Below are 19,873 nucleotides of genomic sequence, written 5' to 3'. Positions count from 1 at the left end.
GAAATGAGAAACATATGGGCCTGTCAAGAGTCTCGTTCTATACCAAAACAAGTCTGGGGGGCCTCTCTCTTCCACTCTAGGGAGAAATTTATTATATACATAAGGTATAGAACACGCCTTAAAAAGCTGTACAAAAGGGGCAACGCAAGGAACTTAGTTAGATTTGCTCTGCAGAGGACTTCTCGGCTTTATTCTCTTTGTAAATCTAAAGAGGGAGCCTTCACCCCAGTACTGCCTGCATGCTCCCTCTGCTGCTTCTACTGTCACTTCCTGTTTGGCAGTATATAAGGACTCACCATGTGCTCACACGTCGCGAAGTATTGCCAGTTTCACCTGCCTTACCAAGCGTTTATTATTACTCTGTTGGATTACCTGTTGCGACCTTGCTTTGTTTATGGACTCTTGATTTCACGGATTACCCCTGTTGGATTGTTTGCACGTTTGGACTGTTTTCAAGGTTTGACCCTTTTCTGCCCTTTGACTATCGCTCCCTGGATTTCCCTATTGTTACGGTTGCTTTCATGGACTGTCTGCTTGGTATTTGACCCACTGCCTGTTTAAACTCTCTGCTGTTTGGATTACGTTTACGTTTTGGACTGCTTCTCCGGTTATTGACCCTTTGCCTGTTTCATCGTGTATGTTTGCTGTTGTTTATAATAAACTTCTGCAATTGGATTCTACACCGCCTCAGCGTCCTCACGTTACAGAATACTTCGCCTCCCCTGAAGCCAGCAGAAGTTACAGCGCACACACAACCAGAATCATGAACCCAGCAGTATCCCGTCTCATCTGCCTTCGTCAAGGCGACCGGTCCATAGAGGAGTATGTCGAGGATTTTTGTGGACTGTGTTATCAAGTAGATTTTAATGATGTGGCACTTAAGGACTTTTTTCGTTTTGGTTTGAACGAGCCCATTAGTTCACGTCTGCCAGGGGGAAAAATTTGTTGGTCACTGGAGGAATATATCGATCATGCTCTGCTCCTAAGCGGATCACCATACACTGTTGGGATTGTGGACGAGGGACCCCGCAATCCCGCAGTAACCACCACACCACAGCCTGTGCACGTCATGCCTGCCAAGCCAAAGCCTGTTCAAGCCACATCCACCAAGCCAAAGCCTGCTCACGCCATGCCTGCCGCTCCAGGGCCTGCTCACGCCATGCCTGCCGCTCCAGGGCCTGCTCACGCCATGCCTGCCGCTCCAGGGCCTGCTCACGCCATGCCTGCCGCTCCAGGGCCTGCTCACGCCATGCCTGCAGAGTCTCCAGGGCCTGCTCACGCCACGCCAGAGTCTGCACGCAAGATGGCCGCCGCCACGCCAGAGTCTGCACGCAAGATGGCCGCCGCCACGCCAGAGTCTGCACGCAAGATTGCCGCCGCCACGCCAGAGTCTGCACGCAAGATGGCCGCCGCCACACCAGAGTCTGCACGCAAGATGGCCGCCATCCCCAAACCTGTTCACAAGATGGCTGCCATTCCAGAGCCAGTCCACAAAATGGCCGCCATCCCAGAGCCAGTCCACAAAAAGGCCGCCATCCCCAAACCTGTTCACAAGATGGCCACCATTCCAGAGCCACTCCACAAAATAATCGCTGTTTCCAAGCCATGCCTCATGATGGCCCATGTACTAGACTCACCCCTATTGGCTGTATGGGCAGCTAAAATGGCAGCTACTGTTCCTGTGCCAAGTCAAGCTACAGAACCAAGCCAAGCTACAGAACCAAATCAAGCTACAGTTGCAGCTCCAGGGTCAAGTCAAGTCAAACAGAGTCAAGTCAAGCAACAGAGTCAAGTCAAGCAACAGAGTCAAGTCAAAGTTCTCCATGAATCAAGTCAAGTTACAGCTGTTGTTCCCCATGTCAAGCCAAGTCAAGCAACAGTCAAGTCAAAGTCAAGCCAAAGCTAGTTGTTCTCCATGAATCAAGCCAAACATACAGCTGTTCCCCACGAGTCAAGCCAAGTCACAGCTGTTCCCCACGAGTCAAGCCAAGTCACAGCTGTTCCAAAGAGTCACAGCCAAGTCACAGCTGTTCCCCACGAGTCAAGCCAAGTCACAGCTGTTCCCCACGAGTCAAGCCAAGTCACAGCTGTTCCCCACGAGTCAAGCCAAGTCACAGCTGTTCCCCACGAGTCAAGCCAAGTCACAGCTGTTCCCCACGAGTCAAGTCAAGCCAAGTCACAGCTGTTCCCCACGAGTCAAGCCAAGTCACAGCTGTTCCCCACGAGTCAAGCCAAGTCACAGCTGTTCCCCACGAGTCAAGCCAAGTCACAGCTGTTCCCCACGAGTCAAGCCAAGTCACAGCTGTTTCAAGCCAAGTCACAGCTGTTCCCCCCACGAGTCAAGCCAAGTCAGCTGTTCCCCACGAGTCAAGCCAAGTCACAGCTGTTCCCCACGAGTCAAGCCAAGTCACAGCTGTTCCCCACTGTCCAAGTCACAGCTGTTCCCCACGAGTCAAGCCAAGTCACAGCTGTTCCCCACGAGTCAAGCCATGTTGTTCCTGAGTCAAGCCATGTTGTTCCTGAGTCAAGCCATGTTGTTCCTGAGTCAAGCCATGTTGTTCCTGAGTCAAGCCAGGTTACAGCAGATCTTCACAAGCCAAGTCAAATTGCTGCTGTCTTCCCTGAGCTAAGCCACGCCACGGTTGTTCTTCATGAGCCAAGTCAAGTTGCTGCTATTGTCCCTGAGCTAAGTCAAGTCACAGTTGACCTTCACAAGCCAAGTCAAGTCACAGCTGGACTGCACGAGCCAGGTCAAGTCACCGCTGTTCTTCCCAAGTCAAGTCCGGCCACGGCAGGCCTCCCTGAGTCAAGTCCGGCCATGGCAGGCCTCCCTGAGTCAAGTCCGGCCACGGCAGGCCTCCCTAACTCAAGGCAAAAAGCTATTATCCTACCAAAATCATCTGGTCCCCTATAACATCTGGTCCCCTATAACATTTCTAACCAAGCCACGCAGAGCCCACGCTCCCAAGCCACGCAGAGCCCACGCTCCCAAGCCACGCAGAGCCCACGCTCCCAAGCCACGCAGAACCCACGCTCCCAAGCCACAAGCCACGCAGAGCCCACATTCACAAGCCACAAGCCCATAACATCAGCACCCACAAGGTCAACAGACACCCCACTAGCTGCTGTGCTGCCTGTAATGGCCGTAGCCATCCTCAGTATGTGGGCAGCATACTGTGCTCCAGAGGCCTCTTCTGTCCAAAAGTCTGCTCCCGAGGCCTCACCGGTCCACGAGTCTGCCCCGGAGGCCTCGCCTGTCTACGAAACCGCTCCAGAAGCTTCGTCTGTCTACGAGACCACTTCAGAAGCTTCGTCTATCCACGAGTCTGCTCTAGAGGCCTCACCTGTCCACAAGTCTGCGCCAGAGGCCTCGTCTGTCCACGAGTCTACGTCAGAGGCCTCCTCTGTTAAGGACTCTGCGCCTATGCCCCCAGAAGTGGCAGCTCCGGCTGCAGAATCTCCTCAAGGGGCGGCGTTTCCCCACGGACTCTCTGCCTGTCCAGTCACGGCCATGAAGGCCATTTATAATTGCCCTGCCACACCTGCCCAAGCATTGCGCCCATGCCCCCAGAGGTGTCAGCGCAAGCTGTAGATCCTCCTATGGGGGCGGCGTCCTATCATGAACTCTCTGCCCGCCATGTCGCTATCAAGAAGGCCAAAGAAATCATTCATTTGCACACCGCTCTGCCTGCCCTGCAATGGCTCCCTGCTACGCCTGCTCTGCCTGCCTCGCCATGGCTTCCTGCTCTGCCTGCTCTACCTGCCTCGCTATGGCCCCCTGTTCTGTCTGCTCTGCCTGCCTCGCCACGGCTCCCTGCTCTGCCTGCTCTGCCTGCCTCGCTATGGCCTCCTGTTCTGTCTGCTCTGCCTGCCCCACCATGGTTCCCTACTCTGCCATTGTGCCACGGCCCTGGCCTTCCAGTACTTCATGGTCTGCTACTGCTTCACGGCCCAGGACCTCCAGTGTTCCACTGTCTGTCATTGCTCTGCGGCCCAGGCACGTCAGTATTTCACGGTCTGCTGTCGCTCCACGGCCCAGGTCCTCCAGGGTTCTACTGTCTGCCACAGCACCGCGGCCCAGGACCTCCAGGGTTCTACTGTCTGCCACAGCCCCACGGCCCAGGTCCTCCAGTGCTTCACTGTCTGCCACGGCACCACGGCCCAGGACCTCCAGGGTTCTGCTGTCTGCCACAGCCCCACGGCCCAGGTCCTCCAGTGCTTCACTGTCTGCCACTGCTCCATGGTCCAGGTCCTCCAGTGCTTCACTGTCTGCCACTGCTCCATGGCCCAGGTCCTCCTGTGCTTCACTGTCTGCCACTACTCCATGGTCCAGGTCCTCCAGTGCTTCACTGTCTGTCCCTGCTCCACGATCTAGGCCCACCTGCTCTACATGGACCTGGCCCTCCATCCCACCCCCTGTTTTGCCTCTGTTCCCCCACCCACCTGGACTGTTGTTTGAGCGCCAGGAGTCGCTCCTAGGGGGATTCTGTAACGCCAAGCCAGCAGAGGGAGCCTTCACCCCAGTACTGCCTGCATGCTCCCTCTGCTGCTTCTACTGTCACTTCCTGTTTGGCAGTATATAAGGACTCACCATGTGCTCACACGTCGCGAAGTATTGCCAGTTTCACCTGCCTTACCAAGCGTTTATTATTACTCTGTTGGATTACCTGTTGCGACCTTGCTTTGTTTATGGACTCTTGATTTCACGGATTACCCCTGTTGGATTGTTTGCACGTTTGGACTGTTTTCAAGGTTTGACCCTTTTCTGCCCTTTGACTATCGCTCCCTGGATTTCCCTATTGTTACGGTTGCTTTCATGGACTGTCTGCTTGGTATTTGACCCACTGCCTGTTTAAACTCTCTGCTGTTTGGATTACGTTTACGTTTTGGACTGCTTCTCCGGTTATTGACCCTTTGCCTGTTTCATCGTGTATGTTTGCTGTTGTTTATAATAAACTTCTGCAATTGGCTATTTAATTAAACTAGGGAAAGGTACAACAACAAAATAATTTATTAAATTTTGTTGAAAAAAGAGGTTGCACAAAAAAATTTAACTTGATTTTAGCCTAAGAGTGGGGTGTGAAAGGGTGTGAAAAAGTGTGAATGATGGTGTGCAATGGTGTGACGTGGAGTGAAAGAATATGTCTGACGAGACACTGAGGCAAATCAATTAATTTGCCAAAACAGCTGTATGCAAAAATTGAAATGTGGGCCCACAGGGCAGATTATGCCCTTAAAATGACCCTGGATGAATTGGTTAAGTTTCCGGGTCAGCATCTAAGTTATTGTTGTGGCGAAAAGAAAAACAGTGCCACACTTGCGCAGCGTATTACGTGGGAAGGCAAAGCAAGGAAGCTTGCTCTGTCCACCCCACAGCTAACTTTCTTTTCCAGCATCCCAGGATGGAGCTGATTCTGTGTCAAAAGGATAAATATTGTCTTTCTGATTGTCAACATTTAATAAAATGGGTTGAGTGTTTTCCAGCTTAAAAAGCCTATGCTACTTAGCAAAATAGACCAAAAAATTTTATCCAGTGATAGAGGGACTAAATTTATAAAACAAAAAGAAAACTTAATTAGCAAATTGTTGAGAATAACACTGAAATTAATCAAAAATAGTAAGGATGAAAACAATTTAATAAGGCCAAATTCTTTATTATAGAAAAGGGGTATTAACCCTGCTCTTTATGTTAATACAATGGATTGCAAACAGATGTATGAGAAGCCAAAAAGGGGCTATGACAGCCCTCAACCCACTTGACATTTCTACAGGTCTCACCGAAAAGGACGACTGGCCAAATGAAAAAAATGAACATGCCTGATATCACTAACCAAAACTCTGAAAGTTTCCATTTACAGGCAACAGCAGTTCTATCAAAGCCAGGGAAGGTTGCCCCACCAGTGTATGCAGTTATGATCTCAAGGGGAAAATCAGATTGATCAGCAAAACGGGACCACATCTCTCTCCCTAAAACACGCCAACTAGCTCCAACAACCAAACACAGCATGAAGTGAGGGATTAAGGGCGTGCTAGTAACGACCCTCCCTTGCCAACGAGGGAAAGACCATTGCAACGACTCGCAAAGAGTCACCCTGGTGAAGATGGAAAGAAGGGGGAAGGAAATGTGGAGCCGACAAGAAGGGAGAACACGAGAAAGAAAGACAAAATTAGAGAATGAAGAAGACATGTAAAACTGTGTCATGAAAGAACTTTTAATATTAAAAGGATTAGGGAGGCAGGATATTTTACTTCTCCTCTGAAGAAAATGTATATGTGGGGGAAAGATGCTCATGGTTTTGACTGTTGTGCGAAAGGGGGAAGTGACAAAGAAAGTTAAGCAACAAGAATCTTGGTCACCACACTTGAATGCAAAGTTAGAGGATTTTTGGTCCACATGGGAGACTTAGGATAGATATAGGGTCAAAAAGGGAATAATAGCTCGGCTATAACTGAACCAGGATTGTATGAAAAACAACATAGGAATGTTGATGAGAATTATGACATGTAGGAAGATGATACCAAACTAAATGTTTTATGGGAAACAGCACAAACAATTAATGATAATTGGGCAACTTTCACAACCGTTAAACTAAAAAGACTGCCTATTCTGTTCTTAAACACAGATGAGCCAAGTAATAGTAGTCCCTAATCCATTCAGTTATGAACACTGTACTGAATTCAACAGAAACTTTTGTCATTTGGAGAAAGTCTTCAGACCTCATTGTCCAGCTGAATGTCTAGGCTCCCTAAGCAATGCTAAACACAAACCATTCTACAAGCATATACCTCGACTGAGAGCTAAATGTAGAAGTTTAGATATAGCTGAAGATTTGAAAATACAAGTTGATCAAGTAGAGATTCCACTATGGTACACCATAGACTACAGTAAAGAATATAAGTGCTTTGTTAACCCCACAGGTGTTTTAAATGTGGGACAATTCAAAGGGAAATGCAGTGTCATTTGGAATATAGATACAGCAATATTTAAAAGTGTTGATGATTCTAGAGATTTTCCACCCCTTTGGGCATCAGGAACAAGGAAAGGAGAACAGATAAGTCCAGCTAAAACCTGTAGAAATCAAACTATATCATTACCCGCACCAGACATATATAAGCATCAAACTATAGAATTAGCCGATTTCTTCTGGATTTGTGGAAGAAGGAAACTTTTGTCTACCCTACCATTAGGATGGAGAGGTAAATGCACGAGAGTAAGATTAGTGCAAGAACTCCATATAATAGAATGGGATTCAAAATCCTCATTAGGAAGAAATGAAACAATTAATCACAGAGTTAAGAGAAATTATATTAGAAATTATATGCCAGATCCTAAAGTATATATAAATTCAATAGGTCAACCCAGAGGTGTACCGGATCAGTTCAAAGCACAAGATAAAGTCAAGTTTTGAATCAGGTTTCAGATCTTGAATCAACATTCATTTGGATTTCACAAAATAAAAATACAGAATGGATAAATTACATATACTACAATCAACAAAGGTTCATTAATTATACCAACGAAGCATTAATTTCTTTAGGAGAACAATTAGATGCAACAAGTAAAATGACATGGCAAAATAGATTAGCCCTAATTTGATGTTGGCAGACAAAGGAGGGGTGTGTGTCTTATTCAGAGACCTATGTTATAAATATATCCCTAACAATACAGCACCAGAAGGAGCATTTACAAAAGCCATGACCAAACTTAAGGAATTACAAGTAGAAATGGCAACTAATGCTAGAAGAGATGAAAAAACATGGGATTGGTTTAATTTAAAATTAGGATCATGGGGAGCATGGCTAGCAAAATTAGAAATACTCTTGGGAGTGACAATCGGAATAGGAGGATTACTATTTTGCTGTGTACTACCATTATTAAAATCCCTAGTTATCAAGACCACACTTAAACAAATTGACATGTTAAGGTATTGCAAAGATGAAGAAGGAATCTGATTAAACATGAATATTATGGGGACCTGCTTTACAGAACAGCATTGAATTTGCAACGGGTAGATCAATTTTCGAGTTCCTCCGATGAAAATTAAGACAAATGTATCTGTAACCTAAATCTTTATGTTATGTTTGTTTTATTTTGTTTCATATTGTATATATTTTGTTTTGGTTTCTCTTTTTGGTTTAGTATTATTCTTATGTACTCTTATTTTCATTGTTCTTTATGTATTTTACGTAATTGTGACAACCACAGGCAAGGCCAAACCAAGTGCACGAACAGACTTTAAACATTTTTATAACCCTCTTTGTATTCAGTTAGGGAAAGTATGTTAAGGTGTCAGGGTCTTTTACTCCCTTCTAGCCAAAAGATAAGAGGGGAGATGTTTGGCCCTAACATCTTCCGGAATGCCGTGGCATGATTTAGTTAATTGATAATGAAACATAGTGACTTTATTTTTGTCACTGAGTAGTAATTACTAAGAAGCTGGATCTTGACACAGCACTCCGGAGAAGGTGAGACGTAAACGTCTCAAAGGGGGAATATGAAGAAGATTTTATTAACTAAAATATAGAGGAATTGTGTCCAAATTAATCTACCACTATAATCCTACTTATGTGTTGCTGGGCCTAGCACATTCTATGTTGATAAGAGGCCCATAAGTATAGAAAAATAGACAAGCCCATATGGTCATTATTTTAGGCCCCACCAGCAGGGCTATAGCTATGTTATTTTAGGGGCCACAAGGAGGCCTTAAGGAAAACCATCTGTTTCCCAGGGAAGTGTTTACCTAGGGACCCCCCACCCCTATGATTTAGGGTGACATGCTTGCGTGACTAGACCAGTATAAAAGCTGTCCTCAACCAAGTAAAGATTAGTTCTCTATATAGACAACTCGGCTTGATTGTCTCGACAATAAAGTCTATCTTTTGGCATCTGTAACGTGGACGCTGAGGCAGAAGTAGAATCCATTTGCAGAAGTTTATTGCAAACGACAGCAAACATAAACATGTAAACAGGCAGAGGGTCGATAACCAGAAAAGCAGTCCAACAGCATATAAAACATAAACGTAATCCAAGCAGCAGAGAGATAAAGCAGGCAGTGGGTCGAATACCGTGAAGTCAGTCCAGAAACAGCAAACAATCCAATGGGGTAGTCCGTAAACTCAACAGTCCATAAACAAAGCAAGGTAGCAACAGGTAATCCAACAGAGTAAATATAGAAACGCTCGGTAAGGCAGGTAGACTGGCAATACTTCGCAAATTCATGAGCACATGGTCAGTCTTTATATAGTGCCAAACAGGAAGTAGCAGTAGAAGCAGCAGAGGGAGCGTGCAGGCAGTTCTAGGGCAAGGGCTCCCTCTGCTGGCTTGGCGTTACAGAATCCCCCCCCCTAGGAGCGACTCCTGGCGCTCAAAACAACAGTCCAGGTGGGTGGGGGAACAGAGGTAAGACAGGGGGTGGGACGGAGGGCCAGGTCCATGTAGAGCAGGTGGGCCTGGATCGTGGAGCAGGGACAGACAGTGAAGCACTGGAGGACCTGGATCGTGGAGCAGGGACAGACAGTGAAGCACTGGAGGACCTGGACTGTGGAGCTGTGGCAGACAGTGGAACCTTGGAGGACCAGGGCCATGGAGCTGTGACAGACAGTGGAACCTTGGAGGACCTGGGCCGTGGAGCAGTAGCAGACCGTGAAGTACTGGAGGGCCTGGGCCGTGAAGCTGTGGCAGACAGTGGAACCTTGGAGGACATGGGCCGTGGAGCAGTAGCAGACCGTGAAGTACTGGAGGGCCTGGGCCGTGGAGCAGTAGCAGACCGTGTAGTACTGGAGGGCCTGGGCCGTGGAGCAATGGCAGAGTAGGGGACCATGGTGGGGCAGGCGGAGCAGGCAGAACAGGAAGCCGTGGCGCAGCAGGCAGAGCAGGCAGAACAGGAAGCCATGGCGAGGCAGGCAGAGCAGGCATAACAGGGAGCCATGGCGAGGCAGGCAGAGCAGGCATAACAGGGAGCCATGGCGAGGCAGGCAGAGCAGGCATAACAGGGAGCCATGGCGAGGCAGGCAGAGCAGGCATAACAGGGAGCCATTGCAGGGCAGGCAGAACAGGCAGAGCAAACAGGAGCAGAGATATCCACAGAGGGACTAATGACATGCATAACAGAGCGGTGTGTTCATGCATGATTTTCTTGGCCGTGGAATGACAGGCAGAGAGTTTCATATGGGTCTTCTTGATTGCGACCTGGCGGCCAGAGAGTTCATCCTGGGACGCCGCCCCCATAGGAGGATCTACAGCATGCGCTGACACCTCTGGGGGCATGGGCGCAGATGCTTGGGCAGATGAGGCAGGGAAGTCATGAATGGCCTTCATGGCCGTGACAGGACGGGCAGAGAGTCCTTGGGGAAACGCCGCCCCTTTAGGAGGTTCTGCAGCCGGAGCTGCTGCTTCTGGGGGCATTGGCACAGACTCTTTGACAGAAGAGGCCTCTGGCGTAGACTCGTGGACAGGCGAGGCCTCTGGAGCAGACTCGTGGACAGGCGAGGCCTCGGGAGCAGACTCGTGGACAGGCGAGGCCTCGGGAGCAGACTCGTGGACAGGCGAGGCCTCGGGAGCAGACTCGTGGACAGGCGAGGCCTCGGGAGCACAGTGTGCAGCCCACACACTGAAGATGGCTACGGCCATTACAGGCAGCACAGTAGATAATGGGGTGTCTGTTGACCTTGAGGGTGCTGATGTTATGGGTTTGTGGCTTGTGAATGTGGGCTCTGCGTGGCTTGGGAGCGTGGGCTCTGCGTGGCTTGGGAGCGTGGGCTCTGCGAGGTCAGCTGATATGGGAGGTGGTTTGAGAAGGTTAGAGGGGCCTGGTGAGGTTTTGGTAGGACAACAGTTTCCTGCCTTGACTCGGGGAGGCCTGCCGTGGCCGGACTTGACTCGGGGAGGCCTGCCGTGGCCGGACTTGACTCGGGGAGGCCTGCCGTGGCTTGATTTGGTTCATGAAGATCAACTGCGGCTTGGCTTGGCTCCTGGACGACAGCCGCAACTTGACTTGGCTCATGAAGAACAACCGTGGCTTGGCTTGGCTCATGGACGACAGCCGCAACTTGACTTGGCTCAGGGAAGACAGCAGCAATTTGACTTGACTCGTGAAGATCTGCTGCAACTTGGCTTGACTCAGGAACGACATCTGTAACGTGACTTGATTCGTGGGGAACAGCTGTGACTTGGTTTGACTCGTGGAGCACAGCTGTGACTTGGCTTGACTCATGGAGAACCACAGCTGTGTCTTGGCTTGACTCGTGGGGAACAGCTGTGACTTGGCTTGACTCGTGGGGCACAGCTGTGTCTTGGCTTGACTCATGGAGAACCACAGCTGTGTCTTGGCGTGACTCATGGAGAACAGCTGTGTCTTGGCTTGACTCATGGAGAACAGCTGTAACTTGGCTTGATTCATGGGGAACAGCTGTGTCCTTGCTTGACTCTGTTGCTTGACTTGACTCTGTAGCTTGACCGGGCTCTGTAGCTTGACCGGGCTCTGAAGCTTGACCGGGCTCTGAAGCTTGACCGGGCTCTGAAGCTTGGCCGGGCTCTGAAGCTTGGCCGGACCCTGAAGCTGGACTTGACCCTGAAGCTGGACTTGACCCTGGAACTGGACTTGACCCTGGAACTGGACTTGACTTGGAAGCCTTGGACTTTGGAGCAGCAGCTGTAGCTTGACTTGACACAGGAGACACAGCTGCAACTTGACCTGACTCTGAAGATGCACCTGCAGCTTGACTTGGCTCTGCAGCTTGACTTGAATCAGGGGTAGCTGCCGCAACAGGAGGGAGCGCCTTCTTAGCTGTCCATACAGCCATTAGGGGTGAGTCCAGAACGTGGGTCATCATGTGGCGTGATTTGGAGACAACGACCATCTTATAGAGTGGCTCTGGGATGGCGGCCATCTTGTGAACTGGCTTGGGGAAGGCGGCCATCTTGTGGACTGGCGCTGGAATGGCGGCCATCTTGTGAACAGGTTTGGGGATGGCGGCCATCTTGTGAACTGGCTTGGGGAAGGCGGCCATCTTGTGGACTGGCGCTGGAATGGCAGCCATCTTGTGAACTGACTCTGGGACGGCGGCCATCTTATGGACTGGTTGTGGGAGGGCGGCCATGACGGGTGCAGACCCTGGAGTGGCAGACGTGGCGTGAGCAGGCCCTGGAGCGGCAGGCATGGCGTGAGCAGGCCCTGGAGCGGCAGGCATGGCGTGAGCAGGCCCTGGAGCGGCAGGCATGGCGTGAGCAGGCCCTGGTGCGGCAGGCATGGCGTGAGCAGGCCCTGGTGCGGCAGGCATGGCGTGAGCAGGCTTTGGCTTGGCAGGCATGGAGTGAACAGGCTTTGACTTGGTGGACGTGGCCTGAGCAGGCTTTGGCTTGGCAGGCATGACGTGAACAGGCTTTGGCTTGGTGGACGTGGCTTGAGCTGGCTGTGGCGTGGTGGACGTGACTTGAACAGGCCTTGACTTGGCAGGCATGACGTGAACTGGTTGTGGTTTGGCAGAAGTGAAGTGAACAGGCTGTAGTTTGGCAGACGTGACATTAGCAGACCTAGGCTTGGTGGATGTGGCTTGAGCAGGCTTTGATTTGGCAGACTTGGTTTGAGGGGGTTCCGGCATGATGGTGACAATACCGGACATGAAGGTTGGAGTGTGAAGGGTCTCTGGTTTGTTTGATGTGACGTGAGCTGGTTGTGGTGTGGTGGTTACTGTAGGATTGCGGGGTCCCTCGTCCGCAATCCCGACAGTAAAAGGTGAGCCGCTTAATCGGAGTGCTAAGTCAATATAACTTTCAAGAGTCCATTGAGGGGTATTGCGTGGCAGAAAACGTGATATGTTTTTGTCCAAACCGAAACGGAAAATGTCCAGAAGAAATGTGTCATTGAAATCTACCTGGTAACACAGTTCACAGAAGTCAGTTACGTAATCCTCTATGGAACGGTTCCCTTGTCGGAGTCTGACGAGACAATCTGCTGGGTTCATTGTTGGCCGTGTAACTTCCGCTGGATTCATGGGAGGCGAAGTATTCTGTAACGTGGACGCTGAGGCAGAAGTAGAATCCATTTGCAGAAGTTTATTGCAAACGACAGCAAACATAAACGTGTAAACAGGCAGAGGGTCGATAACCAGAAAAGCAGTCCAACAGCATATAAAACATAAACGTAATCCAAGCAGCAGAGAGATAAAGCAGGCAGTGGGTCGAATACCGTGAAGTCAGTCCAGAAACAGCAAACAATCCAATGGGGTAATCCGTAAACTCAACAGTCCATAAACAAAGCAAGGTAGCAACAGGTAATCCAACAGAGTAAATATAGAAACGCTCGGTAAGGCAGGTAGACTGGCAATACTTCGCAAATTCATGAGCACATGGTCAGTCTTTATATAGTGCCAAACAGGAAGTAGCAGTAGAAGCAGCAGAGGGAGCGTGCAGGCAGTTCTAGGGCAAGCTCCCTCTGCTGGCTTGGCGTTACAGCATCCAAACCCAAGTCTCAAAAGTAATTCTCCAGCGGGGAAAAGGGGAAACCACAACACCAGTAGGTGGCAGCAAGTCACTGTTAAGTGAGTCATTCAAACGGTTGATTCATTCAGGAACGAAACACCATCATGTTGCATTGTCTTGAATTTGTGATCATTCTAAATGTATTTTAATAGATCATACAGTGAAAGAATGCACTGTTAATGCATACGTGCACTAGTTTAGACTTCACATAATGCATGCACTGCACTCTGTAGGTGTTTTGACTGGTTTCTGCAAAATACTCAATGTCAAATCGAACATTGTTGAAACAATTAAATTACAATATTATCGCAGACGATATATATTGCACACCCCTACACACGAAGCCAGTGAAACACAGAAACTACTATTATATGTTTAATCAATTTTATGCAAATTTTGATGTTTTTGGCCTTGCCATTGACCAAAACATTAACGTCTGTACAAGACATAACGCGTGTAGACGCAATAATGTGCACATACGTTATATCATCTGTACATGTTCAGTGTAAAGACATTTTTAATGGAGAACGATGGAGAGGGAGGATTTGGTAAAGTTAGAGAAGGTGAACATGTTGATATGTTTGGGCAAAAAACATGCAAGCACTAACACGGTCACGAAAGCATCCGAAGATCGGCTTATAACCTAGCAAAAGAGGAACTCCCGTTCACAAAATTCAAATCACAAATAATACTAGCCTACTGATGAAAAAGAGCGAGTTGAATGTTAACCACTTCATTATTGTTTATTTATTTCTAACAAATAAGTTCTTGTTAAAAACTAACAAAAATTAACAAAAAACTAACAAAATTAAAAATATTTTGCTTATAATTTCTGCACAGGAGAGACTTGCTGTTGTTTCCAAACTAAAGGATATATGTCGGTAACGGCCAAAATGAGATAAATATCAGCATATGGGATATCTGCAAAAATTGAATATTGTGCATCCCTAATGACAGTGAAGATATTCATTCTCTAAAAGGTGAAAATCCTTCGGTGGACATGTATTTCACCCAGTCTTAACACTCTTAACCACCTGTGAGGGATTCTGTAGAGACGAGCTAAGCAAAACTCCCCATTAAAGACCAGGGCATTTAAGGAGGTCGTCCTCCAGGAGTTAAAAAGGACAGATGTGACAATTTGTCATGAACTTGTACACTCAGTGCCAAGAAGGGTCAGAGCAGTGTACTTAGAGTTATGAAGGACATATTAAGTACTAGAATATTACACTTTGCAGAATTAATCTAGGGTGTATTCATTTCTGCAATCCCTCATTTAAACAAAAAGTTATTTTACAGATATTAAGTATTGTTTTTATTAGGAATACGTTTAATACATTTCAGTTTTGCCATCTTTCTATGAATTATATTAGTGATCATTAAGAAAATACACCTTTTATATTTAATCAGAGGGGGTGTACTGATTTATGCTGTGCACTGTATATAGTGGGTACGGAAAGTATTCAGACCCCCTTAAATTTTTCACTCTTTGTTATATTGCAGCCATTTGCTAAAATCATTTAAGTTCATTTTTTTTCTCATTAATGTACACACAACACCCCATATTGACAGAAAAACACAGAATTGTTGACATATTTGCAGATTTATAAAAAAAAAAAAAAAACTGAAATATCACATGGTCCTAAGTATTCAGACCCTTTGCTCAGTATTTAGTAGAAGCATCCTTTTGATCTAATACAGCCATGAGTCTTTTTGGGAAAGATGCAACAAGTTTTTCACACCTGGATTTGGGGATCCTCTGCCATTCCTCCTTGCAGATCCTCTCCAGTTCTGTCAGGTTGGATGGTAAACGTTGGTGGACAGCCATTTTTAGGTCTCTCCAGAGATGCTCAATTGGGTTTAAGTCAAGGCTCTGGCTGGGCCATTCAAGAACAGTCACAGAGTTGTTGTGAAGCCACTCCTTTGTTATTTTAGCTGTGTGCTTAGGGTCACTGTCTTGTTGGAAGGTAAACCTTCGGCCCAGTCTGAGGTCCTGAGCACTCTGGAGAAGGTTTTCGTCCAGGATATCCCTGTACTTGGCCGCATTCATCTTTCCCTCGATTGCAACCAGTCGTCCTGTCCCTGCAGCTGAAAAACACCCCCACAGCATGATGCTGCCACCACCATGCTTCACTGTTGGGACTGTATTGGACAGGTGATGAGCAGTGCCTGGTTTTCTCCACACATACCACTTAGAATTAAGGCCAAAAAGTTCTATCTTGGTCTCATCAGACCAGAGAATCTTATTTCTCACCATCTTGGAGTCCTTCAGGTGTTTTTTAGCAAACTCCATGCAGGCTTTCATGTGTCTTGCACTGAGGAGAGGCTTCCGTCGGGCCACTCTGTCATAAAGCCCCGACTGGTGGAGGGCTGCAGTGATGGCTGACTTTCTACAACTTTCTCCCATCTCCCGACTGCATCTCTGGAGCTCAGCTACAGTGATCTTTGGGTTCTTCTTTACCTCTCTCACCAAGGCTCTTCTCCCCCGATAGCTCAGTTTGGCCGGACAGCCAGCTCTAGGAAGGGTTCTGGTCGTCCCAAACGTCTTCCATTTAAGGATTATGGAGGCCACTGTGCACTTAGGAACCTTAAGTGCAGCAGAAATTTTTTTGTAACCTTGGCCAGATCTGTGCCTTGCCACAATTCTGTCTCTGAGCTCTTCAGGCAGTTCCTTTGACCTCATGATTCTCATTTGCTCTGACATGCACTGTGAGTTGTAAGGTCTTATATAGACAGGTGTGTGGCTTTCCTAATCAAGTCCAATCAGTATAATCAAACACAGCTGGACTCAAATGAAGGTGTAGAACCATCTCAAGGATGATCAGAAGAAATGGACAGCACCTGAGTTAAGTATATGAATGTCACAGCAAAGGGTCTGAATACTTAGGACCATGTGATATTTCAGTTTTTCTTTTTTAATAAATCTGCAAAAATGTCAACAATTCTGTGTTTTTCTGTCAATATGGGGTGCTGTGTGTACATTAATGAGGAAAAAAATGAACTTAAATGATTTTAGCAAATGGCTGCAATATAACAAAGAGTGAAAAATTTAAGGGGGTCTGAATACTTTCCGTACCCACTGTATACACCTGTATATACAATTGTGATTATACTAATTGTAATTCTTCTGAGAGACGGATAATTGTGTTCATGGCTTACAATTATTTACTGATTTTGTATTATTTATTTACTTTACATTTAAATATATATATATATATTAAAAATACTTTCTTTGTCCATGGCCACTATAAAAGTGACTGGATAATGTGTTAAGGTTGTGGGATATTAACTCTTCAATCATGCAGCTCAATCAACATACCCACATGTGTAACAGAGTGACTCATTGAGCCCTAAACTGTGTTGTTTGCCTCTGTTCCACTGTTGCTCATTAGCTGATGTGCCATGTGATGTCCCTTTATCACACACTATTAAACCATCAGCACAGATGAAAGCACAGACAGACAGACAGACAGTCATTGGAAATCTGGTGATACTATTGCAAACAGTAGACACACTGGGTAAAAATGAAACTCTGGACAGAAGGAAAACAATATGGGGTTAGAAATACATGAAAGATGACAAATTTTCAAAAAGTAATCCTTAAAGACAGGGAAAGAGCTGAGGAGGAGACAAACCAGAACAGAAAAACGCCCTATGACATTTAGACATGAGAACAGATAAAAAAGCTTTGAATGACAGAGATGTGAAGGATTCACTCAAGCAGACATTTATGTCTGATAAGGACAGAATGACAGTCAGCTCTAAACAGAAGTGAAAGGCAGGAGTTCAGGGTGGTTTTGTGTGTGTGCATGTTCATCTGCACCTTTAGACTCTCTGTACTGTTGTTTGTGCTGCCACCCTCAGGGCTTCTGTGTTGCTTGTCACCACTGAAACACAAGGCGTCAAAACAAAGAACTCCACCAACACAGTCTGCCACCAGGCACACCTGAAACAAGCACACAGCACAGTACATGCAGCAGAAAGACAACTTAAATTCCCATTTAAACAGTATACATATAAAACATTTAAACAATGTTTATGATGTTCTCTATATTTAATATTTAAAGAAAAACTGAAATATACTTCGAAGCAATAGTTCACACAAAAATGAAAATTTGCTGAAAATGTACTCATCCTCAGGCCATTGAAGATGTAGATCTTAGTTGGAACAGATTCGCAAAAATTAGCATTGCAGCACTTGCTCACCAACGAATCCTCTGCAGTAAAGGGGTGCCATTAGAATGAGAAAAGTTGTGTGTTTGTAAGAAACAAATCCATCAATAGGCCATTTTAACTTCTTGTTGCTTCTGGCCAAAATAGTCCATAATCCATAATACCACTTTCTCCGTTGAAAAGGTCCATTCGCTTGTAAACGGTGTGTGATCTGTGCATATTTTTGTCCTGATTCAGACAACTTTTTCAATAGAGAATATTATGAATAGAGGACTTATATTTTAGAAGCGATGCTTAAAGTTAAAAACATCTTGATGGATTTATAACAAACAATCAGCTCTTTACTTCAAAAGATGTTGACTCATGGTCTGGAGTCCTGTGGCTTACTTGTAGGTTATTGTGATGCTTTTATTAGCTGTTTGGACTCTCATTCTGACAGCACCCATTCAATGCAGAGGATCCATTGGCAAGAAAGCAATTTAATTTCTTCAAATCTCTTTCAATAAAGAAACAAATTCTCTCTGTTTCTTGGATGGCCTGAGGCTGAGTACATTTTCAAGAAATTTTAATTTTTGGTAGAACTATTTCTTTCATTGCAAGCTTTATTTTTGAGAGGTGTGGTCAATCCACTATTTTCAAAGACTTGCACTGTAAAAGCATGTGTTCATGCTTTGTTTTTTGTTTTTTTTTAATATATATAAATAAATAAATAAAATTATTCACATAATTTACCTTGATTCTACACTGCTGTTTTCTTTCTCCTAAAAATGGTCTGTTGACCTCCCGGTTCTATGAAGCCTCTCTCTTAGAAATACACAATGGGCTCAGATTGGTTTCCTGGCCCAGTGTGTTGTGATTCGCTAACCACCTAGTGCAAATTGTCTGGATACGTCACACCTCTTACCATTACTGGGCTTCGTTCAGCCCAGACGAAACGACGCATAACGTTTTTTAAATGGAAACGGTGGTGCGTTGAACACCCTGTTCTGATGACACGAGAGTTGCAACTATGGCAGCTGAGAAAGCCATTCTCTGAGCCTGATGAAATCGGTATAAATACGTGTTTAATACTGCAAAATATGCTCAATGTTACAGTCACTGCCTGTGCCGTCCAGAATAAAATAGAACATCCCAATCGAGTGAAGGGATTTGTGAAAACGGTGAAAAACCTTGCATTTCAGGATGAAAAGACAAACATTTCAGATGAAGGATAATCCACTTACCTCCGAGACAATGTTATGATCTATATGACCTTATTATTTTAATTGTAGTGAACTGTAATTCAGTATAAGGCTTATCATTATTGCTGATCACTGTTGTTGTGCTATGATATTGTAATATTTACCATTATTTAATCAGAGGAGTATAGAAAAGTTTATGAAAGTGTCACTCAACAATACAATAGCAATAGTATAGTACTTATTATTATATAGCTGATTGGGCTGACATTTTTGACACATCCACCAAACAAGAGAAAACGTATCTTAAACCCCGTTGCACACCGTTTCCAGGAAACATGTTGCTCAACCCGAAAACTGTAGCAAAACCTTGTGTGCCGGTTTGAGCTTGAACGTGCCCTAGGTAACTGCATGTGCAACATGGCCTTACCGACTTTGTTGCGTGTTCCTAGGGGCAGGGTTTACGTAAGCTTAAATATATATATATTTTAGCTAATATTAAAATTCTATACTGTATAATAAATAATAATAACTTCTATAATAAATGTAAAAATTCAAACACTTAAATAGATTTTTTTTTTTAAATGCTACAAGTGAATTTAGGTTTGTAACATTGTAATATGCAGCGTAAAAATAGACATTAATTTTAAGAACTGATAACTAGAGATCAGTCTTGTACAGCCTTGTGGTAGAGTTTTGGCCCACTCTGGCCACTCTTCTTTGCAGAATTGCTTTAGTTCAGCCTCAAGTAAATAAATAAATAAATAAATAGAATATAAGCTCCTGTCTCAACATCTCCACAGGCCTCTTCCTTTCTGATTGGTGCTGTTGTTCTGGACCATCACGTCAATGCTACTGTTCCATTCAAAATAATCTTGATTGCCCACCTGAATGTTCTCAAACTTCAGTTATGAAAAAATATTTGGACATTTACAGTAAATAACAGAGGTTGTCCCAAGAGGGCTAAAAATCTGTACTATCAACAATCATAGTACAACACTTCTAAGTGTAGTTTTTTATTTATACTTTTTTTACTGTTTCCCAG

The 19,873-nt window shown here is 45.8% G+C and overlaps 2 protein-coding genes across 4 annotated transcripts in view; one reads left to right on the top strand and one right to left on the bottom strand.

Annotated features, from left to right (window-relative positions):
• plrdgb (PITP-less RdgB-like protein) overlaps nt 1-19,873 on the bottom strand; it is a 184,624-nt gene that overhangs the window by 78,797 nt on the left and 85,954 nt on the right. For 2 of the 3 annotated variants that reach the window (XM_051093322.1, XM_051093323.1), the window contains exon 7: nt 17,301-17,423. The exons of the other annotated variant lie outside the window; for it this stretch is intronic. In XM_051093322.1, coding sequence (XP_050949279.1) covers nt 17,301-17,423 — 123 coding nt within the window. The remainder of the gene's footprint in view (nt 1-17,300; nt 17,424-19,873) is intronic. 3 annotated transcript variants of the gene reach the window in all.
• On the top strand, nt 3,602-4,473 carry LOC127152587 (uncharacterized). Its single transcript, XM_051093334.1, has 2 exons — nt 3,602-4,123; nt 4,208-4,473. Exons 1-2 carry the CDS (start codon nt 3,620-3,622, stop codon nt 4,373-4,375), a joined length of 672 nt encoding a protein of 223 aa, XP_050949291.1. The 5' UTR covers nt 3,602-3,619; the 3' UTR covers nt 4,376-4,473.

This window comes from Labeo rohita, chromosome 21, assembly GCF_022985175.1.
Source record: "Labeo rohita strain BAU-BD-2019 chromosome 21, IGBB_LRoh.1.0, whole genome shotgun sequence".
NCBI lineage: Eukaryota > Metazoa > Chordata > Actinopteri > Cypriniformes > Cyprinidae > Labeo > Labeo rohita.
Note: the sequence above shows the minus strand (reverse complement) of the source record. Positions and strands in the feature narration are given on the sequence as shown.